Source organism: Megalobrama amblycephala, linkage group LG17 (assembly GCF_018812025.1).
Source record: "Megalobrama amblycephala isolate DHTTF-2021 linkage group LG17, ASM1881202v1, whole genome shotgun sequence".
In the NCBI taxonomy this organism is placed as follows: Eukaryota; Metazoa; Chordata; class Actinopteri; order Cypriniformes; family Xenocyprididae; genus Megalobrama; species Megalobrama amblycephala.
Genome location: NC_063060.1, coordinates 31823966 through 31850276, shown reverse-complemented (window position 1 = coordinate 31850276; position 26311 = coordinate 31823966). Strand labels below are relative to the sequence as shown.

General features: G+C 38.3%; 1 protein-coding gene across 4 annotated transcripts in view; it reads right to left on the bottom strand.

Annotated features, from left to right (window-relative positions):
• fndc3ba (fibronectin type III domain containing 3Ba) overlaps nt 1–26311 on the bottom strand; it is a 157162-nt gene that overhangs the window by 33524 nt on the left and 97327 nt on the right. For all 4 annotated transcript variants that reach the window (XM_048163038.1, XM_048163041.1, XM_048163039.1 and 1 more), the window contains 10 exons: nt 17182–17240; nt 11754–11911; nt 10737–10796; nt 8832–8970; nt 7086–7139; nt 6620–6744; nt 3825–3999; nt 3359–3445; nt 1251–1389; nt 227–298 (listed from right to left, as the gene is read on the bottom strand). In XM_048163038.1, the coding sequence (XP_048018995.1) occupies nt 227–298; nt 1251–1389; nt 3359–3445; nt 3825–3999; nt 6620–6744; nt 7086–7139; nt 8832–8970; nt 10737–10796; nt 11754–11911; nt 17182–17240 (1068 nt within the window). The remainder of the gene's footprint in view (nt 1–226; nt 299–1250; nt 1390–3358; nt 3446–3824; nt 4000–6619; nt 6745–7085; nt 7140–8831; nt 8971–10736; nt 10797–11753; nt 11912–17181; nt 17241–26311) is intronic.

The following is a 26311-nucleotide window of genomic DNA, read 5'->3' as shown; positions in this document are numbered from 1 at the left end:
AAGAAAAGAAAAACAGATGTGACAGCATGAGGACACAATAAGATTAATTATGAAATTATCTTATGTTTTTGTAAAAAATGTCATGTGAAAAAAGCTAGAAAAAGACTAGATGGACTTCTAAATACTTTTGAAATAAAATTAAGATGCAAGGACAAAAGCATACTTAAAACATGCAGGCAGATGGTGAATGACAGTGAAGCGCTGTGACATATACATTAAAACATACCATCAGAATTTCCTTCTGAAATCTCCAAGAGGTATTTCAAGATTTCTGAACCTCCGTTGTCTTGTGGAGGATCTGTAGTGTGACAATACAGACAGGATATTATAAATACACACACATATGGAGATGCCCAAACAACAAAACACTTAAAATGAGACAGTGACTGACTACTAGCTGTTAGGGATACAATATGGTACAGTACATAACAGATTAAGCAGTATAAAAATATTTTTCATTTATTTTTTCCTGCGGTCCACTTAAAATGTTAGTAATGTTGTTTGCGCCAAAAACTATTTTAGTAATTTACAGTTTGAGCCAGAATTAAGCGGTTGGAAGAAATAAAACCTAAAGCATGGTCGTATTGTACGCTGAACTCATATTTTAAAAGATATAAAGGAAAAATTGATTTCTCATGATATGACTCTACATGTATTCAGACTTGATTTTTATTAGGCTGTTGTATCCCTTCGCATTGACTGAGCAAAAACTTTTCAAGTCTAAACTCCTGGAGTCAAAACTAAATTTTAGACATTGCCCTTGAAGTTTATTGCAGCTGACAGAAATCTACCGTTTGGTTCATTACTGTGTTTTATCACACAGAGAACACAATACAACCGCAGACCTTGTCCTATTCTCCTTTGCGAACAAAGAACTAGACTGGAATGTGGCAGAACCCAAGCAGAGCATCACAAAGAAAGACATCAAAATGAGGTGTAGTGTGACACACATCAGATAGAGACAACGCTATACCGGTACTAAAGGACATTACATTGTCTATGTTTGTAAACACACAATTTTGCAACTTTATTTTTAATATTAACATTAAATATTTGCAGATATTTCTTCTTGATTTCCAAGATTAAATCTCAAGCTCATTTGAGCTCGAAAGATCGAGCTCAAAAGGAAAACCAATTGGATTTGCCTCCAAATCTCATAAATGAGATTTCCAATTTCCCTCACAGCAAGAAACCAATTGAGCAAATGCAACAACTCCAACTGAACATTTTTGCTGCACAAACAGCCATACCCCATTTGACACTGAAGCTGTAGGGTCTGATAGAGCCCTTGATGCAGGGTCTGGAGGGGGGTCCAGGTTTGTCTGGACTGGTGTTACACACCAGCACCTCACTGGGACTGCTTCTGCCCTCCAAATTAGAGGCTATGAGCTGTAAGACACAAAAACATGACAGAAGAGGCTTAATTCTGTACATTAATCATTTTCTGCCCTTTTAGTTCATCCGATGAACAAGTCTGATTGCTTAGAAAATCACAACTCCTGTCGAACTGCATAATTTGAGATATTATTAACTCATGGGTTCATTCAAATCTCTAAGTCTAACTCAGGTTCTCAGAAGCAGAAGAAAAAAAAAAGAAACACTTTAAGCTGTAGGAAGGCGTTTTGTCAGTGAATCATAATGAATAAATTAATGTTTACAGGTTTCAAAAAGTGGCAAATAAGAGACATGCATGATACATTTCAACATATAATTTATCTTCAAGCATATAAAACGTAAGATTATCCAAAAATAGAAACCTTTACACACAGCCTACTAAAGAGCTTCTGTACACAAACAACTGATCACAAATGCAGAGGTAATGACATAACACATTTACACACTCCCATTGTTTCCCACTCCCATTGCTTTAATGGATGCCTTCACTTAAAAAAGACAAAAAAAAACCTAGAGTTGTGCGCACCATTTAGAGGAATTACTATTAATTATGAAAGCACTTAAGCCAGACCCACACACTGCATTACAGCAGCACTTGACGTGGGCTGCAGTTCACTCATAATTGGATAGGAGGTTTCTCTATATGAACGTGACAGAAGAAAATATTTGTGATGATCAAAAAAAAAAAACAACAACTGTGGTATGAGTCAGTGGAGCACAGAGAAAGGTTAAAGCAGTTTGTTGCGACTGTAATTAACAATGTATGACTCTAGCCATAATTTGTCAGGTGTCCCTGCGCTTTCTGCACACATAGTTAGTCATCCACACAGTGGAACAAAAACATACAAAATGCTGCGTGTGCCTGTGAAGAGCATGTGTCAAACGCAGCACACTACTGGCTAATAATCATTACAAAAGCGCTTGACCAAAACATGAGGTCACTACGACTTGGCAATTAATATTTGACTGGTACTTTAGAGAGAGCATTATTCTCTTCAAAACAGACAAATGCACCTCTTTGGTATTTTTGAGCTTGTCAGTATTCCAATATGAGCTTTCAAGTCTCTTTAACATTTATTTGTGGTTTCCTTTTGTCAAACATTCTTTCATTTCACAGATCATACTGAATCAACAAGCTTTAAACATAAATTTCCATATTCCTCGCAGAACTAAGACTTTATATATACAAAGACTCGTATGAGAGAAAGTGCAACGCGCAATATGGCGGAATAAGTCCCGCCTTCTAAATAAAAGAGCCAATTGATCATCGATAAAGTCATTGTGTTACTGCAAATGCTGTTAAAAGCTCAGAGTTTTGAGATGTGCGCTTAGGATTGCAAATGCACATTGGCTGGTCTAGCCTGAAATATCCGTTTTTTTAACGCTATTTGAGCATAAGAAACAATTTATTGGCAAGTCCAGATTTTGTTGCGGATTTTAAATATATTAATTAATTGTGAGTTTGGCAAGCAGTTTTTGAGATTTCAGGATTCCCCCATTCAGGTAGATAGGACTTAGTCTTGGATGCCTGAAAGAGTTGCCAATATGTTGCAAATATGGTCGCCGAGTGATCAGACTTTCCTTGAAAGGGTTGCAGAATCATTTTTGTTATTTATTGGTCTGTCCACTTCAAATTTTGGAATTTTGTGAGTGGAATTTGGAATTATGCGAGTCCTTGGCTTATCCTGAGCAGTGAAGCAGCCAGTAATTCCCAATATGATCTGCACATTTATGTTCCACTGTTCCACAACAATGCTGTGATCCAGCTTTGTCCCTCAGCACAAAAGGGACTAAAAGTATATTAAAATATTAAAAAAGAAGCAATTTTTATAATTTATTTTTATTTTAATGATGAGCAACTAAGTTTATAGCTAGGGTTGTGTAAACTTATGAACTCTGTAAATCACACAACGTCATAATTTGTGATATTCAAAGCTATACGTGGAAAACTGCATTCACTCACCCTGAATTTATACTGTGTGCTTCTCTTCAGACCCTCTACAGTACATGTCAAGTTTTCTCCAGTGTACTTTGGGTGAAACTCTGTTCCCTGCAGAAATAAGCACAAAAGCTTACGTCACCGTTTACGCCACAGCAAGTAGTGATGGGAATCTTAAAGAATGTATAATTTTGATTTTAAATAACAATTCCTAATAAAAGAGCAACTCCTCAATATCTGGTTCCAGAGGCGGCCCTTTGCAATTCGGAGGCCAGTTTCAAAGAAACACAGTTGGAAGCCTCCCCTTGGTGGAACAATGAAATTGTCCAAGAAACACTAATGGAGTCGAATGCTACCAAAAATATTTGGTTCAAATATTTTTTGAAAATTGGCAAAACAACCAAATGCCATGGGGGTTCAAGTATGTTGGACTTGAGTATGGGGAAGTCATGCTATAACTGATGACACTTCTGCCATCTAAATGACGTACAATGTTCTCTTCCTGGATCTCCAGCGTGTATGTGACCGGTTCCTCTGCGGTACAGCCATCTGGCCGACTCCACTCCAGCGTGATCCATGTGATGCCGGCACGCACCAGCCGAGGAGCGTGGGGCAAGTGGGGCAGACTTCCAGTCGTGTAGAAGATCACCTCAGGACTAAAGCCACTGATAAACAAGACAGGAGACAGAAAATTAAACACACACATTATATTATATATATATAAAAACACTTAAAGGGTTAGTTCACCCAAAAATGAAAATTCTGTCATTTATTACTCACCCTCATGGCGTTCCACACCCATAAGACCTTCATTAATCTTCGGAACACAAATTAAGATATTTTTGTTGAAATCCGATGGCTCAGTGAGGCCTGCATTGACAGCAATGACATTTCCTCTCTCAAGATCCATTAATGTACTAAAAACATATTTAAATCAGTTCATGTGAGTACAGTGGTTCAATATTAAAATTATAAAGCGACGAGAATATTTTTGGTGCGCCAAAAAATAAAATAAAAAATATAACGACTTACATAGTGATGGCCGATTTCAAAACACTGCTTCAGGAAGCTTCGGAGCGTTATGAATCAATCAGCGTGTTGAATTAGCGGTTCAGAGCGCCAAAGTCACGTTTGGCGGTTTGACATGCAATCTGAATCATGATTCGATACGCTGATTCATAATGCTCCGAAGCTTCCAGAAGCAGTTTTGATGCTTTTTTGGATTAATGGATCTTGAGAGAGGAAATGTCATTGCTGGCTATGGAGGCCTCACTGAGCCATCGGATTTCGACAAAAATATCTTAATTTGTGTTCCAAAGATTAATGAAGGTCCTACAGGTGTAGAACAGCATAAGGGTGAGTAATAAATGACAGAATTTTCATTTTTGGGTGAACTAACCCTTTAAGCAAAACATGGCCAGGTCAAAGTGTCAATTTTTGGTTGCAAATTTTTTTCAATTTTACTGGTAGTTCACTGTATGAAGAATTTTTGGGTATAATATGTCACAGTTTACTTTATTTTGCTATCCTCACTTACATAAATGAACTATAGTGTCCTGCACCCACTAGTAAAAATATCAAAAATGTCTGAATAGTTTTTGGTTTGACTACAGTATATATATATATATATATATATATATATATATTTATATATGTAAAAAATATATGTATATATGTAAAAAAAAAAAAAGTAAAATATGAAAAACAGCCAGGAATGGAGAGTGTTTAGTTTTTTGGTTATCCATCAGAAAGGTCGTATAAGTGCGATTTGTATAAACTTTGCAAAAGCCTCAACATCTTATTGCAAGAGCTGTGTTCATTTGCATCCCTCAAAGGGTGGACACTTTGATTAAGTTTATTTTTAAGCACAGCTCCAATATGAATAACTTCCAAGCTGACTTATTGAATTTGAATAGTTTTCCTCACCTCTCGATAGCGGCTTTAAATCTAGTTTCTTCCAATTAACTGTTTGTGACAAGTTTACTAGAGCCCTCAGTATTTACTGTGTGAGAGTGTCTATAACTGCCACTGGGAAACAGGAGATGTTAAATGAGCTTCTTTCAGTTAAGGAAGTAATAAAAAAATGTCCCTTTAGACTGGGTGAAAGGTGGTTTGCTGGAGGTAGAGTCTCATATTTCAGCAGTGTTGCTTCACTCTCTGAATGTGTCTATGGTATTAATGTCAGGAGATGGAGGAGATGAGGGATGGTGCTGTATTCAGAGTGATGAACATCTTTCCTCAACATTTCTGCCCACTGGACCAAACGTTACTTATTTCATAGATATATTCTATAGATTTGGGTGCAAGGCAATTCATGATTTTTTTCCATTAAAAAAATAATATATATATATATATATATATATATATATATATATATATATAGAGAGAGAGAGAGAGAGAGAGAGAGAGATGTAAAATGGAGAAATGAAGAAAATAAAAAGACGAGGGGAAAGAGAGAGAGTGCTCCATTGGCTGTCTGTTCTTCTGCATCAAGGTGACTTTATGGCTCTGCTCCTCCGTTACGACTTGAGGGATGGTGATACGATCAGATTACAGAAGGATAATGGGATTGTTTTGTCACACACACAGGGATTAATATGCATCCTGTACGACTCATATTACCTTCTAAATTCAAAGCTCAAATCATTGTTCAATGTATGGATCTTTGGCTGTATCCCAGCTTGCACACAACCCATATTAAATACTATGTGTTTTAGTGTGTAGTGGGAGTATGTAAATTGGGATGCAGCAAAAGTGTGTTTGTGTATGTGTTTAAAGGAGCTTTCACATTTGGTTTGATTGCCTGGTCCGAACCTAAGTTCCATTGCTTCCTCCTCCCCCTGTGACCACTGGACTGTTTTCACATTATACAATATGTGATTGATAACAAAGATGAAAGAGAAGACAGCAAATTGCATAGCGTTGCTCAACTCTCTTTTATTTTTTTGTTTTTTACATATAACGGCACTTGTGTCTATCTCCCACGAATGTACAGCAAACATTCTCAAGACCACCAGAGTCAATTTCTTTTGAAGGCAAGCAGAAATTAGATATACCATCTCTCTGCTTGGAGTGCATCAGTCACGCATGTTAGGAAAGTGAGTGAGAGCACACACAAACACACAGTTTTATCAAACAGACTCTGATACGGTCTGCGGGTGTGCACCTGAGTTCGGAAAACAGTGTTCACATCATCCAAAAGAACCAAACTTTGGCATCAAACGAACCCGAATGTGCACCAAAAGTGGCAGTGTGAAAGCCATGCATATGATTCTGCAGTGATACCTCATTCCTATGTCGTTGCGTGCCGCCACCCGAAACGTGTAGGCCATGGCTGGACACAGATGAGTGAGTTTGTAGTGCCTTTGGCTTCCGAAGTAACATTCTCTGAAAATGTTGTTCTTTTTGCCCTAATAGATAAAGTAGAGTAACACATACATTTCAGTCACTACACTACATAAAATCACTGAAGCCATTCAGCTTCTAAAAACCACTGTAATCATGGCTGGAGTGAGAAATGTATGAGTGACAACAGTGTGCTGTGGTCTGTGAAGAATGCACAGACATCAGTCAGATATCAATCTTTTTAAACAGAGTGAATGTGAACAGTGCTGATGTCAAAGAGACGTCATTAGTGTTGAAATGCAGTTCAACAAGGAGGCCCTTTTACTAAAAATGTGAAAACAAACTGAATGATAATAATAATAAACCTTTTAAAGTCTTTCCTGTGAACAAAAAAATATAGTATTACCTCATCCCACTCTAAAAGGTAACTGGTGATTTTCGATCCATTATCAACTGGAGCCTGAGAGAGAGAAATAAAAAGAAACAAATTAGAAGTAGACAAAAAGAAGGAAAACTGGAAGAAAACCATATTTCCAGATAAAATTAGTGACGTAACAGGATGTACTGTGTACTGGACCATGAAAATCTATAAGTAGTTTACCCAATCATTTAAATCACACTCATGTTTTTCCAAAACTCTTAAAGGTGCCCTAGAAAAAAATTGAATTTATCTTGGCATAGTTGAATAACAAGAGTTCAGTACATGGAAATGACATACAGTGAGTCTCAAACTTCATTGTTTCCTCCTTCTTATATAAATCTCATTTGTTTAAAAGACCTCAGAAGAACAGGCGAATCTCAAAATAACACCAACTGTTACGTAACAGTCGGGATCATTAATATGTTTGACCCCAATATTTGCATATGCCAGCTCATGTTCAAGGCATTAGACAAGGGCAGCCAGTATTAACGTCTGGATCTGTGCACAGCTGAATCATCAGACTAGGTAAGCAAGCAAGGACAATAGCGAAAAATGGCAAATGGAGCAATAATAACTGACATGATCCATGATATCATGATATTTTTAGTGATATTTGTAAACTGTCTTTCTAAATGTTTCGTTAACATGTTGCTAATGTACTGTTAAATGTGGTTAAAGTTACCATTGTTTCTTACTGTATTCACAGAGACAAGAGCCGTCATTATTTTCATTATTAATCACTTGCAGTCTGTATAATTCATAAACAACTTCATTCTTTATAAATCTCTCCAACGGTGTAGCATTAGCCGTTAGCCACGGAGCACAGCCTTCATTCAGAATCAAATGTAAACATCCAAATAAATACTATACTCACATAATCCGAGGCATGCATGCAGCATGCATGACGAACACTTTGTAAAGATCCATTTTGAGGGTTACATTAGCTGTGTGAACTTTGTTTATGCAATGATAGAGTCGAGAGCTCGGGAGGGGGTGGAGAGCGCGAGCAATTAAAGGGGCCGCAGCCTGAATCGGCGCATTTCTAATTATGCCCCAAAAGAGGCAGTTAAAAAAATTAATTTAAAAAAAATCTATGGGGTATTTTGAGCTGAAATTTCACAGACACATTCAGGGGACACCTTAGACTTATATTACATCTTGTAAAAAAAATGTTCGACGGCACAGAAAGCAATTTTAAATTGTAATAATATTTTACAATTACTATTTTTACTGTATTTTGATCAAATAAATGTAGCCTTCCTGAGCACAACAGACTTTCAAAAACATTTAAAAAAAACAGAGTACCTTCAGAAAGCTTGAAATAGCTTTGGACGCATATGGCGCTTTTTGTCATTTTTTTGTGGCCTCTGGTCACCATTCACTCTCATTGTAAAGAAAAGAGTAGCATGAACATTATTTTTTCTTTTCCTCCTCTCATATTCCAGAGAAGAAAGAAAGTCATACAGGCTTGGAACAACAAGAGGATCAGTAAATGATGGCAGAATTTTAATTTCTAGGTGAACTCTCTCTTTAATACTTCAGGAGGATGGAATATCTCCTGCTCTATTAAATCTACCAGGCTCTCATCTGTAATAAAACGATACAAACTTTAGGCTAAAATGTACTTTCAGTGAAGAATTAACAAAATTAGTCCTATATGTCTGATGCCTCGGAAATGATTTGACTATGGCTTCAACTTCCATACTAGAATGAGATAAACAGCAGTCTCACCTTCCACTGCAGGGTAAGCGTGCTCTTTGTGCGGTGGGATAGTTTAGGGGGCAGTGGGCAGTCTGGGGTACTGCTGTGGGTGGTGAAGGCCCCCACCTCAGAGCACGAACCCTTCACAGAATTGCACACAGCATTCACTCTGAGAAAGACAAACACATACATTTAGAAGGCATAGTTAATTCAAAGTGATCTATACTACATTTATAGCAGAAATCATGGGGGGGGGGAATAACCTTTTTGTGTTTTCCATAGAAGAAACTTACAGTGCCATTCAAGGTGTAAATTTTTTAAGTAATCAAACTCATGACCTTCTAGCACCAGTTAAGTTACAGAAACAAAAGCACAGCTGTGCCTTGTTCAATACTCCACTACACTACAATCAAAAGTTCAATATATTTTCTGATTGAGTGCACATTGCTTTTACAATTCCAGGAAATTGCTTTTAAAAAAGGATGAGTTAAAGTCTCAAAGCGCTCCACTTCACCTCATTGCTTATGCCTGTGCTGGAAAAGGTGGGACAAAATTTATCTGGCCACACATGACATTTCCCAACAGGTCACTCAGATTTATAAAGAGCAAAAAAATAATCACTCTTAGGGGCAAATGGAACATTCAGGGTCACATCTGACTGCAGAGACAGAGAGTCTCCAACTATCCCTTAATCATAACATATATTCAGGTACTAGTCCCACTGCTGCCAGGGTTCAAAGCTCGACCGAAAACTCAGCTGACAATTTCAATGCGTTTTAATGAGGATTCAGGAGGAGCACTGGATTCTCCATTAACAAGAGCTCCCGGTGACAGAACAGACTAGCATTGCCTATCCCCGGCTGCAAAGATTACATCAGATGTAGACTTGAGAGGTTCTTTGAGGACCAGTACATGCATCATATTTAAGCTCGACCTTTCCAGCGCTGTGATGCACAGCACTTTTAGCTCAATTAATCACAGGTAACAGGCAGATCATTAGAGGGACATTTAGGTAGAGCTGATGACATTAAACAAAAGTGGAAGTTAAAAATTATGACTAATATTCCATCAATGTTAACTTCGATCAGTGGTGCCTGCAGCCATATGGCTGTACGCACTGTGTGTACCATGAGAGGGCACTAATTAATGCCGTTTTTATTTTTAGATTTTTTTTAATTGAGCATTAATCTATCTGTGTACACTCGTGACATTTTGAGAAAGCAAGAGAGAATGAAAATAAATAAAAGGTGTGCGTTTGTGTGTTGTAAAGTCAAATGTGCATGGGTGAAAAGAAATCTGGCTGGCTAGTTTAGTTTTGTTTAATTGGTGCTTTTTCCACACACAAAAAATGTGACATTACAGATAGTTAATGTTTAAAACCAAGCTCAACATGAGTAAACGCTCTCTAAAACAGCTAAACTTGATTGAAAAATTTGCCAAAGGGTCAAATTCTTTGAAAATCTTTGAAGCTTTTCTCTGATTGTTTCAGGAAAAGATTCAAAGCATCAAGAGTGTCGAATAAGTTTATAACAGTCATAAATCAGAGTTGTTGTTTTTTTTTTATCCATTAAGCACAAATAAAACCCTGACAACGCTAAATGTGTTTAGTTTTCTGATAATATAATTCACATATTAAAGTATGGCAATAAATTAAATGTAACAACAACAATAATTGCAATAACACTAATTATACTAATATCAACTAGTTCTGCGCGTACCGAGATAAAATCCTGCAGGCGCCCTTTACTTTGATTACGTAAAAAAAAATTTAAAAAAAAAAGAGAGAAAACTGCAGAAAACTGTGTATGACAATACTGTTCATCTGAAATAGCATGAATTTCTGGGAAAATGGACTCTACAGTAATAGTTTGAACTACTCTAAGCACATGTTCTTGCACATGGCAGATTGTAAGAGAAAAAGTTGACAGCACTTACCTTACGTGGTAGTCTGTTGCTGGTCTGAGATCTTTTAAATTGCATTCCAACTCCTCTCCACTAAAAAGATACACACACATGATGGTTACTAACCTTAATGGATGCCAGCAATAGAGTTAGGGTGCTGTTCAAAGTGCAAAATTGACTTTCATAAGGGATGCTGTTCAGTTATTACTGAGCTCAACTGCCAAGGGAAAAAACTCTGAGTGGTTTTGGCTTGATAGATTTTAGGGTTTCCTGCGACCATTTTTTCCTGCTGGTGCAACTATATTTTGTTAGAAGTCACATTAGAGTTGAAATTGCCCTATTCTTTTAGATTATGCTCTGTCATTTTCTTTTTGAGTGTGGGAAACAAACAAAGGCAAACATTCAAAAGTGGGCCGGAACGGAGCTACCCGACTGTGAGGCCAAATTGAAAAATGCTGCGCAAACCAAATTTAAACGCAACACGAGTAGTGCATCCCATTTTCTGTTACATAAACCTCTATGGGAACGGCAAATTACTTTAATATGCAAGTTGAAATCATATTAAACATCCATGACATTATAAACAGCACTGGTGAGGAAAACAGGAAAAATATATTTATGCACAAACAAATTAGAAGGTGTCCACATATCCACGGATTTACTGTAGTATGGTATTTTTGCAGAAATTTTGTATATTTATACAATATACTATAATAATGATAATATTATTTCTTATAATTTTCACAAGCACCACTGCTCTCATATGTTAGTCTGGAGTCATGCTTTGAGGCTCTTGCTTCAAAGGGGTGATGACAGGGTGTGAGCGGTCTGATTATCTTCCTGTCTGCTCTCTGGATATTGAATCATACACATCCTGATGGGAGAACAGGCTGCATCCAATGATTCTTTCTGCTCAATGGATGATGCATTCATGTCTAACTTGCTCCCTCGTGGTGAACACTTGTTAATTTATGAGAACATAAAGACTTCTCAAGGATTCTGAGCAGACTACACAGCTCCTCTGTGATTATACACTCCAGTCTATCTTACCTATAGATGACACGGTACTGGCCATTACGACCCTTGTCTGAGAGAGTGACCTCGTAGCTGCAGGTAAAGGGGTGTCCGTTACTGTGCCTGTCTCTGTTCTGGAGGCCTGCTGGTGGAGCCCAAGTCAGTCGAGCTGTCCGGGCCTGGATATTAATAGCCTGTGCAGCAAACGAATCGGAAACAATATTATCAAGCATATCAAGTGTCTCTGAATCTGTGGGTAGGTGATGCACACAAGTCAATGAATTCTTTTAAACAATGAACAAGGATACAATTTGTAAATGTAAACAAGGTGTATATTTTAGTTGCCATTACTGGTCATTATAATTTTTTTTATTTTTTTCAAGAAAAAGTTTGTCATCATTTATTCCTTATTAATATATTTGTATATATAATATTTTTAAAAGTACAAATATTCGATTTTTTCTCTCAATTAATATGATCATAATACTGGAGGACATGCCACTATCAAAAACGACTTTATGTCTACAATCACTGTATAAACATGCTGGAAAAACAAATCATTGTTATAATCCAAGACTATGAATTTACAGTTGAAAGACATTTTAGAAACACAGTGATTTTCTCAAAAACAGCTTTCAAATGTTGCTGCATGGAGCTCCAGTAAAGTAGCCAAATCCAATTTAAGTCCAAAATTGGAAGGAGCAAGTCATTTTGAAGAGAGTTTGTGGGACTGTCATTTCATTATGAGGTTAGCATACAGTTAACCCAACTTTGAAACTACTAATTTGCTAAACCTACCAGGATTATAGACCTGCAAAAAAAAAAAAAAAACATAAACATAAACAAACACAAACACAAAACAAAAACATCTCCTCAACTTTTAAAGGGTTAGTTTACCCAAAAATGAAAAGTATCCCATGATTTACTCAACCTCATCTTCTTTCAAGTTCACACAGCTAATATAACCCTCAAATGGATCTCTACAAAATGTTCGTCATGCATACTGCATGCATGCTTCGGATCATGTGAGTATAGTATTTATTTGGATGTTTACATTTGATTCTGAACGAGTTTGATAGTGCTCCGTGGCTAAAGCTAACATTACACACTGTTGGAGAGATTTATAAAAAATGAAGATGTGTTTATTCATTATACAGACTGCAAGTGTTTAAAAATGAAAATAGTGACGGCTCTTGTCTCCGTGAATACAGTAAGAAACGATGGTAACTTTAACCACATTTAACAGCACATTAGCAACATGCTAACGAAACATTTAGAAAGACAATTTACAAATATCACTAAAAATATCATGATATCATGGATCATGTCAGCTATTATTGCTCCATCTGCCATTTTTCGCTGTTGTCCTTGCTTACCTAGTCTGATGATTTGGCTGTGCACATCCAGACATTAATACTGCCTGCCCTTGTCTAATGCCTTGAACATGGGCTGGCATATGCAAATATTGGGGGCGTACATATTAATGATCCCGACTGTTACGTAACAGTCGGTGTTATGTTGAGATTTGCCTGTTTTTCAGAGGTCTTTTAAACAAATGAGATTTTGAAACTCAATGTATGTCTTTTCCATGTACTGAACTCTTGTTATTCAGCTATGCCAAGGTAAATTCAATTTTTGATTCTTGGGCACCTTTAAAGAGAAATGTCAGGGGACGTAGATATAAGAGAAGAGGAGCTTCAGTTTGTTGCACAGCCCTATTTGTTTAAAACACGAGAGCCGTCTAAGCTTACGCTACTCCTACATCCAGCGTCATACATCGCGTCAGAGGATTATTCGTTTGGCACTAGTCAACTTGCGCAGTACGCATACGGTCATTCGGCGGAAGCTAGTTATTTGAATTTATAAAGTTTTAAATATGGATATTTTTCTTACAAAAACCCATCGCTTTGCTTCAGAAGGCCTTTATTAACCCCCTGGAGCCATAGTATGGATTACTTTTATGATGGATGGATGCATTTTTTTTTTTTCTTCAAAATGTGCCCCCCCCCATTCACTACCATTATAAAGTTTGGAGGAGCAAGGATTTTTAAATACATCTCTGAAAAAGGATAGTTATTTACACCTAGGATGGCTTGAGGGTGAGTAAATCATGGGATAATTTTCATTTTTGGGTGAACTATCTCTTTAACCAGAGACTTTATGTAATCCATAAATCAAAAATTGCTCTTCTAGAAAACCCAACCTGGGAACAAATGGCTAATACTAATTCCCATCCGTTTTTAGGCCTGCAATCTGAACCACTCTATTGCTCTGCAAAACCAACTATTTATGTCAAACACAGAAATGAAGGTGTAAACGGAAAGAGGCAGAGCGGCTATAACTCCTCTGTTAACAGGTCATTCAGTGTAACACTGTGTATAAGGGTATAATGTCTGTAGATGTCTCACTCTGCCTTCAGTCAGGCAGAAGCAATTTAATGCCAGAACCAAACAGCTCACCAATCCCCTCTCAAATGTTTGTTTGTCCCCTCATAAAGTTTGTCTGTGGAAAAGCTATGGTTGTTGCTCTCAGATGTGCTCAGCTAGCATTGCCACTGGCACTTCTGAAGCTACCGCAATATGTTCTCAACAAACCGGCTGCCATCAGACCTGGCTTTCTCACAGAGATACTTTAACACTTTCACAAAAGCGAAAAGCTCAGAGACCTTTGCCGTTCAATAGTTTGGGGTTGGTACATTTATTTTAATATATTTTAAAATGTAGTGATGAAGAAACATTTCTTCTTATTATCAATGCTGAAAACAGTTGCTGCTTGATATTTTTGTGGACACGTTTTCAGGTGACTCAAAGTTCATGGTAAGGACACCAAACAGGAAGTGATGCTCAGCCTTGGCAAAGATTTGATAGTGAAGTTTAGTATGTGGCCCTAAAAACATGCCCTTGGGGTAAGGTATGTTTGAGTGCAGTGCCACCAACTGGTCAAAGTTGTAAATTATGACTAAATCTGGTTATATTTGTAAAAACTGCCATAAATCTCATAGTGCTGTATTTCTTTGGACCATGTCTCAATCCTGGGCTGCATCAACTACAATGAGAAGTTGGAGTGCATGAAGTGGTAGATGGCTTGTGATTTTGAGAACACCACTTGCCATTCAACTTCAGCCATACAACAGTTTTGGACCCAGTCTGTAGTGTCCAGTGCATTTCTACTCTGTGAAACACTCCACTTTAAGTTCATGAAGAAACTGATCATGAAAGGCAGCTCCATTATAGGTTGCTGCAGAGAAGAGGATGAGGGCAAACTGAAGTCCATTACTTCCATTACACATTAAGCCACAGATGTTTTCCACCCTACCTGCCTGCATCCATCAGGCTATATTCCCTCTGTACTCCAGCATGTTATGCCACATTTTCTCCCATTTATGAAGCTGCAGGTATATTTTCGCAAGTATACACACTATTGTTCAAAATTGTGGGGTCAGTATGATTTTGGGATGTTTTTGAAGGAAGTCTCTTATGCTCACCAAGGCTGCTTTCATTTGATCAAAAATAGTGAAAACAGTAATATTGTGGAATATTATTAAAATTTAAACTTTTTAAAATGTAAATTATTCCTGTGGTGCTGATTGCTGCTCAAGAAACATTTCTTCTTCTTCTTCTTCTTATTATTATTATTATTATCAATGATGAAGACAGTTGTGCCACTTAATGTTTTTGTGGAAAGCGTGATGCATTTTCTTCAAGAATTTTTAATGAATAAAAAGTTTTTTTTAACCCTTAAATGCATGACTGTTTCACCAATCATTCTTACATATTCGGGTCTTTATCGACCCGGATCTATATCTAACACTGATGGATCTCTACCGTCACGATAATATAAAACTCCTCTGATATTAGAGTAACAATTACAGAAGAATAAAATAAAGCATATTTTGTTACCTTTTGGAGCTTGAAAGGGCTCAGTTTGAGCAGATGTTTTATACCATCATCGCTGTCTTCGCCAGAGCTTATTTCCCAGTAAATTCAGCAAATAATGGGCTAGTTTTATGTTTGAGGTCACGAATAGAAGCCCATTCGTGATCTCAAATGTATTCTCAAAACTATAATTTTCAACATCTTCAAAATCAATATTTCGATCACTAACAGCTTCGCCAGATCTATCCAGTAACAGTTATGTTATGTTTAGTACTTGCTCTGCAGTAAATCGCTGAACCATTTCATGTTTTTCTTATTCTTTCGTTTTCTGTCTGAATGAGCCGTCACTTCAGCATTGTGTATCAGACATTGCCACCTTGTGGAATAAAGGTGAATTGCACTTATTCCGTCATTTAAGATTCAATTATTGTTGTGCAGAAAAAAATATACTTAGGCTACACTCATACACACCTCGGGTCGTTAGCGACCGTATACAATTTTTACAAAAAATGAATACAAAAATAGGCATTCTTTAATAATTTTATGATTTTTTTCTTGTTATATTCTTTATAATGAATTGATTGAGGAATACCAAGAAAGTTGATGTCTAACTTTAAAAAATGAACGAGGAGGAGGGTAGTGAATGACGTCCCAGGTCACTAAAGACCCGAGGTATGCATTTAAGGGTTAAAAAAACAATGTAAAAGTTTTTTAAACTAACTTTTGATGTTTTTTGTTGAATAAAAGTATTAATTTCTAAAAAAACAACAAACTTAATGATCCCAAACATTTGAACGGTTGTATATATAGTGGCATTTTTATGCACTATAAACAATGTATAGTAGGATATAGTATATAGGATAACGTATAGTAGTTTTCAGACACAGACAGGTAGACGGATGTCCCTTTGTTATTATTAAATATAATAATATGATGTCTGTCTGGACTATTTGTTTTATATGCAGCGTTAAACAGATTTGAACTTATTTACTGCCTTAATGCCACTAATATTATGGTAATGAGGGATTAATCTTACGCAGAGGGAGTAAATGAGACAGCTGTTCAAATATCACACACACTAACAAATACATGCAAACTAAAACACAAAACAGAACAGATGATTGATGACTATGGGTTAGTTTCACTTATGGATTATCACTTAAAGTGACAGGGTGTCCTTAGATAATCCTGAACTAAACAACAGCAAGAGCAGCAGGCTGAGTGAACAGATGGGAAAAGAACAGAGCAAACATATTGGTCAGAAAACATTGTTTTGATGGTAATGTTCACCTAGTTCCCAATTGCTTGACAGTGGAACATAAAAACAAAACAAAATGCTGCCCCTGTGTGGCTGCAATGGGAACAGTTTGAAATTGTAAACAAATGTGAAAATATCACAGTGACTTTTACTGAATGTCTACTTATGACATACAAATTTGTTTAATCATGTCATGTTTTTATGTCCACTTGTATTTGCAGCCTGGCCTGTGCTTTCTGTTGGTCATTAAAGGACACCATGTTTATCTAATAACATTAAAACCATTAGTATTCTTCACTTGTGAGGTTTTTAACTCATATTCCAGACCCACCTGTGGTTTTTCCATTCCCGAGAGAACATCCTGAACTCTCTTTGCTTCTGAATCATGATCTGCAGTTGGGAGAAAGAGGAGAAGAGACAGAAAAACAGAAAAACAAAAGGGTGTTATTCCATTATGAATCAGCAGGGGTCAGGTTTACGTCAGAAACTGAGCAGGAGATCAAAGCATAAAATGTTAAAGGGATAGTTCGCTGTCATCGTTTAGTCACGCTCATGTCATTCCAAACCCAAATGACATCTTTTTATTTTTTTTTTTGTTTTGGGTGAACTATTCCTGTAACCACTAGTAATCTTTTCAGGTCATGAACTTCTCTGAGAAAGAAAGAAATAAACATATTGAAGGAGAAAAAGAAAGAAAAACATTTGATGAGAAAACAGCATTATGTTTGGAAATAAAATATGAATTTGAAGAGAAACAAAAAGGTGTTTTTGCCTTCTGTCAATACTTTTTGCATAACAAGGCATTAAAAATATATATATTTCATAACTGCAGACCCCACTGAAAGAGCAGATACATGAGCTGTTCACTACTGAACCACGTCCATAACTCGTATGCAACTCCCATGCCAATTTGAAATCTGCACGTGGAAAAAAATGCTCAATTACCTCATGTTCCCAAAGCTGGATTTGCTCACTTAATCTACCAGATCATCAGTGACAGACGGTCTGACAGAGTACCTTTAAATCTTTATTGGCCTGTGTGGTTATACACACACACGCACAACTGCTCACTAACCCCTAATTTATCATTTCCATAGCAGACCCAAACACACTGGATCCACATGAGCAGATTCTTCTCTCCTGGCGAGTAACCTCTTGCTCAATTTCACTCTCATACGGGAATTTCACTAGTGCATACGGGAGAGTGTGCGTATGTGGCCTGCCCTTGGTATCTTGGTTTAATGTATACATGTAAAATAATTTTTAGAAATTACATAAATTAAATTATATAAATACACACACTGATGAGCCCAAACATTATGACTAGTCACAGGTGAAGCTAATACCGTTGATCATTTCTAATAAGGCCACATATCAAGGCATGGGTAGATTTGATGGCAAGCAAACAATAATTTCCACAATCAACGTGTTGGATCATGAATGCAGGAATAAAGGTCTGAGTGACTTTGACAAGGGCCAAAATGTTATGAAACGGCAAGGCTTATGGGTTGCTCCTGGTCAGCAGTGGTGAGAATTTCTGAGGAGGGACAAACCACAAACCGGCAACAGGGTGTTGGGCGATCATCCTCATCGATGCACGAGGGCAATGAAGGCTATCCCGTCTGGTCCGAGCCAACATAGGGTCTACTATGGCACAAGTCACACAAAATGCTAACGATGGTTATGGGAAGAATGTCACAACACACAGTGCATTGCACTCCGCTGCGTATGGGGCTGCGTGGCCGCATGCACTGATCAGAATGCCCATTAATGATGACTGATGACCCCTGTCCATTAACGAAAGTGCCTATAATGGGCATGCAAGCATCAGAACTGGAAGCCAGTGGAGGGAGTGTGATGCTATGGGCAATGTTCTGCTGGGAAACCCTGGGTCTGGCCATTCAATGAGAGTGGAACAGAGTGCAGTTCATTCACTCCCCCCACCTACATTTCCTGCCAGTACTGAGACTTGAACCTGCGACCTTCGGGTTACAAGTCAGACTCTCTAAAGATAAAAATTTCCTACATAAAGTCAGAAACATTAATCTGATGTTGAAAAAACAGGTTTATAGACACATTATTTGTCACCCACCCAAATACACTACATGTGTATGACATTTCTAGAGATGATAGCACACAGAGTTCACAGCGCCTCTGGGCCTTCATGAGTCATGGCAACAGTGATGTCATACACAGTCACCTTAACATGACCCCGGGAGGTAGGCACAGGAAACGCAGGCTTCCCCGAGAGACGGAAACCTTACTAATGCTGTGTTTGTTTGTGGGTGACAAATTGAGTTATTACTAAAAAAAAAAAAAAAAAAAAAAAAAGGGAAAAAGATGAGTAATTGTGCAGACGTGGAAGAATATGAGCTCACCTTGCTCTTGGCATTAAAAGAGCACTCATTTAAACCCACCCTAACACGAAAGATGGAGTCATCATTGTAGAGCATTCAACACCTGGTCACTTATGGTTAAGCTATCCGATCGTGAAAAGAACAGGTTTAAATGCTTTCGAGACAGATTTAAATGCAATCAATCAAACCACTTCAGGAGGTATTTTGAGACGCATTCCAACAAAACTGGTTGTTGAAACCACATATGTTAATTTTACTCCTAACAAAATGGTAAAAAATAAAACGTGTGAGGGTGTATGTAGGCTTTAAGACATGTTATAGCCAGATATGACAGCGCCATCGCCACAGATATGGCCTGCCACAGATGAGTAGCTCAGTAACTCTTAATTTTACATATAGCGTGGGAATTGAAGATCAAATTTATATTCGTTTTGCAGAGACACATTTGTGTAAATGGAACAGTTTTAACAAATTAGATAACTCTCCTATCAGTAAAATGCATGAAGTGACCAGGTGTAAACATGACCTTAATCCATATGTGTTAGCTTTGAGATCATCAATATGCTAGAAGTTGACAAAATTAAGTTTCTTTGAAGATTTATCCTGCACTACACAGATTTTTTTTTTTTTGTCTCCTGAATAAGAATGTCACTCCCCCTAATTCAACCTGCTCATGGTGCATGACTAATGTAACTAATACCCATTTATTAAAAAAACAAACAAAAAACAAAAAACAAACTTCCAATTTCAAAAGGAAATACATCAAGACAGGAAAGAAAGCAGTTTCATGGGGTCAGCAAGTCATCTCTGCAGGTTCATTACCTACACACTTCAACTAGCCATCAAGTCCACTACCAGTATGTCCATCCTCTCCTCTCCTTCCACTCCTGCCCTCTGAGGGAACCTCTTTCTGTTTTGCTGCTGCCAAGCACAACACTCGACTTTCCAAAGCTTCACGTCTGTTTCTCACGCATGTCATCTCCATAGGGAGCGGACGGTTGAGGCTAACCGCTCACTATCTGTCTCGCCCTCCTGCCATGTTCTGAATAACTGCTGCTTCACAATATATAAATGAAAATAAATAAAGGAAGTGAAGATGACAGAAGAGGAGGAAAGAAACAAACACCTCTCATTTTAAAAGTAAAGCCATTTAATCCTATTCTGCATTATGTTGAATAAGTTAATTTCCTTCTTTCTTTCTTGTGTCTCTCTGGATATCTGGGGTGGAGAGGAGTTTCTGCCTTCAATTACAGGCCAAGGTCAAAGACAGGAGAACGGATAAAGGAGGGTGGGGGGATAAGGAATGTGAAAAAAGGATTGAGCTTAAGTGAATATAACCGGCAACATAGAAGTGACAGAATGGGAGGAAAGATAATGTGATAGAGGGGGAAAGAGAAACATTTGACCAAAGTCCTAACTGCAAGTTTTAAACTTTGGTGTGTAGTGCCTGCTTGTTGAAAAGGGTTGCTATAATCATGCTTTTTGCTAACAAACAACCTTAATACCCTACCAATCAATTACAAACTAGGGCTGGGACAATAAATCGATGCATCACTCGATTCTGAGATTTTTCAAATGCAACGTGATTCTCTCTTGAATTGATTCTGAGCTTAGTTTTTAACAGCAGATGGCACTCTAGGCTAGTTTTTAACCAAATGCTCAAATGCTCATTGAAGAAGAGTACTTGTGCGTTTTGCGGAGTCTGAAGGCGTTTCTCAATGTCAAGGAAGGATCCTCGGAAGCCAGAATTTCGAGGATGCTACGTCATCGTCATCCGTCGAAGGACTGTTCCAATGTCGAGGATCCTCGGAATTTCAAACAAGGACTGAGTCCTTTGTTCGAAAAATATCCCATATACAGGAAAGGATGCATATGTGTAGCCTTCACGCTCTTCGCGCTCACAAATCACCCACAATCCTATGCGCGCAGCTTTGCGATCTTGTTCAAAAAATTTAAAAAAATAATGTCGGACGTTAGCGGGCAATATGCTTTCAAATGTAAGTATATAATTTACGTTACCAAACATTTGTTATAACTGTAGTAAATATGTCAGATAAATAAAGTTTAACGTTTAAATGCCAATACAAATTACTACCATATTGATATTATAAATTATACAAATACAAATTACGTTATTGATGGCTAACTGAACCGGACCGTCATTTAACAATTGTTAGCTTGGTTGCTGTCACCGGCATTTCTTTTATAAATAACTAGTTAAGTTGTCCAAAGTAATTTAACATTAATATTATACCATTATACCATTCACAGCGTTATTCATACCCCTGTTTACCGGGGGGTAATGACGCAATGACGTGCACTTGCTAGTCTGTTCTATTTACGTGTTCTCCGAATGCTAAAGAGGAGCCTCGCCTAGCCTCTGAAGGAAGTGACTTGGAAGGACCAGTCCTGCCAAGGAAGTATCCTTGACATTGAGAAATGCCTTGAGAATGTACTTATGGAGACCCACAAATGACATGCAGGGAGAAAAAAAAAAAAAAAAAAAAAATAGTAGGCTAAATCGTGTGCACGATTTACTAATTTGTTCCCTCAATATATAAATCATGTGCACAATTTATTAATTCTTTCACTCGATTTGCTAAATTGATTTAGTAAATCATGGGAACAAAATAGCAAATCGTGAGCACGATTTACTTTTTTTCTTGCTTGTCATGTGCAGGGCTCTGTATGTACTTGGACCTCAGAATGCTTTTATGATGCGAGTTTAATGTAAACAGCCCACAGCAAACACCCTTGTAATTCGCTTCAACCTTTTCGAACTTTATGACTGATTATTTTAGAGAAAGTTCAAGTGGTGTGTGTAAGGAATTGGAAACAAGCAGAGTTTGGCTGTTTCTAAAGCACGGAATGCCATCTGCTGTTAAAAACTAAGCTCAGAATCGATTTGAGAGACAATCGCGTTGCATTCGGAAAATCTTAGAATCGATGCAGAATCATTTCTCGATTCGCGATGCATTGATTTATTGTCCCAGCCCTAGCTAAAAACACTCTGAACAACTGTATAGCATCTCCCAGGGACCCCTTACATAGTTAAAAAGCTGAAGTTCAAAGGTGAGTCATGAGAGAGCTCACACTTGACCCTGCAACACTCTTTAAAACAACATGGAAATCTCTTTCTGGACTTCAGGAAGCATTTAAAAAAAAATTGACAGTGGTCTAGAGCTATAGTGTGAGTGGAGTGTTTGGGTGTTTAGCTCTATGAGAATGAGCATGCATGTGTATATAAGGAGGTGCTAGGTAAACATCCAAAACTGAATTTGCAGACTATTGGAAAAAAAAGTCTCCAAGAACACCCACAGAGCTGCAGACGCCAAACGGTCAAGCCAGTAACTACACCCACATGTCTGTGCGTGCGTTTGTGAATGTGTTCGAGTGCTGGAGCACCATAGAGGCACTTAAAAACAGCTCACATTCTCTAGCTAGCATCTTGAAATAGGGTTACAGATAGAGAAACTAGACCGCCACTATCAGGAGGGCTGATCAGTCAGACATAAACAAGTTTCACAGTCCCAAATTCTGTTAGTGGGGTCGATTTGTTTGTTTGCTTTTAGATTAAAACCTCCTGGAATTTTTCATGCACTTCAGCCAGAAAATAAAGAGTTCTTTTGTGAACTCCATCTTTGCGCAGAGGCACGCACACTCTGCTAACTTCTGCCTCCTGGTGGAGTGAGATGGAACAGCACATTCTTGATTAGTGACGCTCGGTACACACACACAGCCTACAGGACCAGAGAGGTGCTGCTGTGAGGCCATACAAAAAATGTGAAAAATGACAGAGCAATGGGTTAGTCAACCAAAAAATCATTAGGAAAGACAAACTGAGGTTGTGGCTATACTAACAGAACACAGTCAAGATGACTAGACAGCCAGGAAATCAAACTTGGCATTTTCTTTTTTAAGCACTTTGTAATACACACTGCATTATATTAAAACAGATGTTGCTTTTAAGGGGCAACAAGACATTGCCAGGTGATCAAATAAAATTTAAATCTTCATCTTACACATTTCTACACCAAATAGGTCACTAATTACGGGTTGTGAGGGAGGAGGGAGTGTGGGAGGAAGAGAGAGAAAGAGTTGCAGGCTCCCAATCGTTCTCATCTCCGCATAGCACACATTCCATCTGCTCAACAGCTGGCTGTCTAATCCCTCTCTCACACAAACCTGTGCCTCCCTGAGAACCACTGCCACGGGGCGCTCACTCTCACACTCTTACATAGTACAAGTGACACAGCCATTCGCACTCAAAACAGACATGCACTAGGTAATATATACACGCTATCTATCTATCTATCACCTATCTATCTAGAAAAATAGAGAGATAGACAGACAGATATCAATCTAGAGATAGACATCAGTGTACCTATCTTCATGCCTTCCTTGAAAAGGTCAAAATGAGGACAAGACAACATTCAGTCAAACCCATCACATAAACAGATCAAGATGTTAGCATTGCTCATACCTGTTTTTTGATTTTCAACAAAAAGCATAGGTAGGACTGATACTGTAGGTATGTGTGTAAACGTCTGATAAACTATTGTTTACTTTCATTTCAGCATCAGAGACCATCGGCCCCATCATCAGAATGGATGTTTTTCAACAACTGCCAAGCTGGCATCTGTCTCTTGCCTTTAGTGTGCAGCTCTATGTCTCTAGCTATCTCCAGAGGGACTCTCAGTGGCATTCGCTCACAGCAGAGATGCATGGCCTCACTACTGCCAAGGGACACAAGGATACGCCAGCGCTTCCTGGAAGGGAACTGGAAAGAATGGAGAAAGTTGGCAGAGGCTAGAAAGTTGGGATAGAGGGGAACGGAGGGAGGCGGAGGAAACGAGACTGCTGAGAGCTGCAGAGCGACTGAACCGGGGTGACCTGCTCTGGATGCCCAGTGGCACAATCTCCACAGGTGCCAGTCTATTTTTGTATTTACTTTGTGCCTACTTATAGAATGTGAATAAGAAGTATATGGAGCTGGAGGGGGGAAATTAATACTAAATCTCATAATTTACATTAAACCTACTTGTGCTCTTGTATGTTAATATGTCTCCAATATTTTTGCTCTTCTTTTAAAATGTGAATCATGTGTAACAGGGCTTTGGACCATGTGAGTTTCAGGTTAGTTGACAAAACTTGCCCTTTTCAGCCACTGCTGCATAGTCCCTGAATATTTTATATGTGTTAATCTTGTTTATCCATTTGAAAACATTTTTATTTTGTGTGTGTGTGTAGATTTGATTTGATGGATACAGTAGAACTTCAGCTATCTATGAGCTGTCTTCACAGGCACAATTAGCAAAAAACACCACTAATAACCCTGTCACTGTCAAACACTTCCGCTGAATCAGACGCAGTTTGTTCATTGTGTTACTGTAAGAACCGTAAGAGGGACTTCCCAGAAAAACACACAAATGTTGATTTTGGCCCAGTTCTCAGTGCCTTCTATGGCAACTTCTTGAAAAGCAACCCCAGAATCTCTTGATAGGTAAGAGTTCTGGCGTCCCAACTGTAAATGACAAAGTAAGTACTGGCAGATAATAGAAAGGTCATGTTTAATTAGCTGAAGAGCTGGCATCCGGTTACAAGGTCTTAGCTGCCCTCGACCTTCTCATCTTATTCAGTTTCCCCAAGTTGCGTCACCCATCATTGCTCCATTGCATGCCGTTATCGAAGCGACCTCAGGGCATAACGTTTCTCAGTGACTCATATGTTGTGAGAGAGTGAATGTGGGAAACTGTTACCATTGTGGCAAAGACACAAAGCCAAGATTAAGGAACATCTGTTGCTTCTGGACGATAATGATGGAGTGAAAGCACGTGGCTGGAGGAAATGCACAGTGCCAAAGAGGAGCAGAAGTGAACATCTGTTTCTGCTGGAGTCCATGCAAACACACAAGAAGAGCTGGAGATAGAAAGGAGTTACGGTTGAAGTGCTGCAAGCCTGAGGCTGCGAGAAGGTTAATCTAGTGGCTAGTCTTCATCTGCACACAGGCTTAGCCCCGGCCTAATCTAGTTAATGACAGTACAGCAGTAAAAAGCACAAATATCCTTGCAGCTCAGGAACTAAGGAGCTGATGAACCCCGGGATGTGGTTTCCTGCCTTATGTAACCGAGCTTCATGAGCGGAGGTGAGTGCGTTTGTGTCCACGGGGTGATGTGAGCAAAGACTGTCCAGGCGAGGTGCTGAGAGAGAACAAGTTGAGTTGTTTTCACAGCTCTAGTCGTGGCCTGGATCTTCAAGCTGCTATGCCAACAACAAAGTATTTTCGACAGCTGCCCTTTTGTTGTCCATCTCTCTCTCCATCTCGCTCTTGTTTTGTTCTTTTTTAGTTTTGAGAGTTTGATTACACTATTGCAGCTTTGTCTCAAAAAGAAAAGATTCTTAACCTGATCTCCGGCGTGATCCGGGGAGCCAAGTACTCTGCATATGTGGTCATGATGATTTATGCCTATGAGCAAGGCTGCAGTGAGGCCCAGATGGCTGTAGCCCTCAGTAAGTGACGTGAGCTAGAACCCTCAAGTTTGTTTTCTATACTTCATCAACCATTCAGTCGACTCCACAGAGGAAGGCCGCAAGCTGCAGTATCTTGAGACTCGACCCCAGCGCCTTGCTTCTGGTGACCTCCATAAAATTCTTCCACTTTGCCTACAATGAGTTCATTTACATGCAGGATTTTACACCAGATTATGCTTGATAACCTGACTACATGTACAGTACAATCATTTGCACGCTTTAAAGGGATAGTTCGCTTAAAAATAAGAAGTCTAACATAATTTATTCACCTTCATGTCATTCCAAACCTGTATGACTTTATTTCTTCTGTGGAATATAAAAGAACATATTTCGAATGCAATGGTTTTTGTCAATACAAAGTCAATAATGTTCAAAACCAAATGGGACTTTTATTCAAAAACCCCAAAACAAAAAAAACAACTCATTTTTCAAAATATCATCTTTTGTGTTCCGCTAGCTAGAGAATGTGGAACGGCATTCGGGTGAGTAAATTATCATTTTTGGGTGAACTATAATTTGCATTTTATTAGATCATAAACGGTTCCAGACGACAAATTTTTGCTCATTGTACCA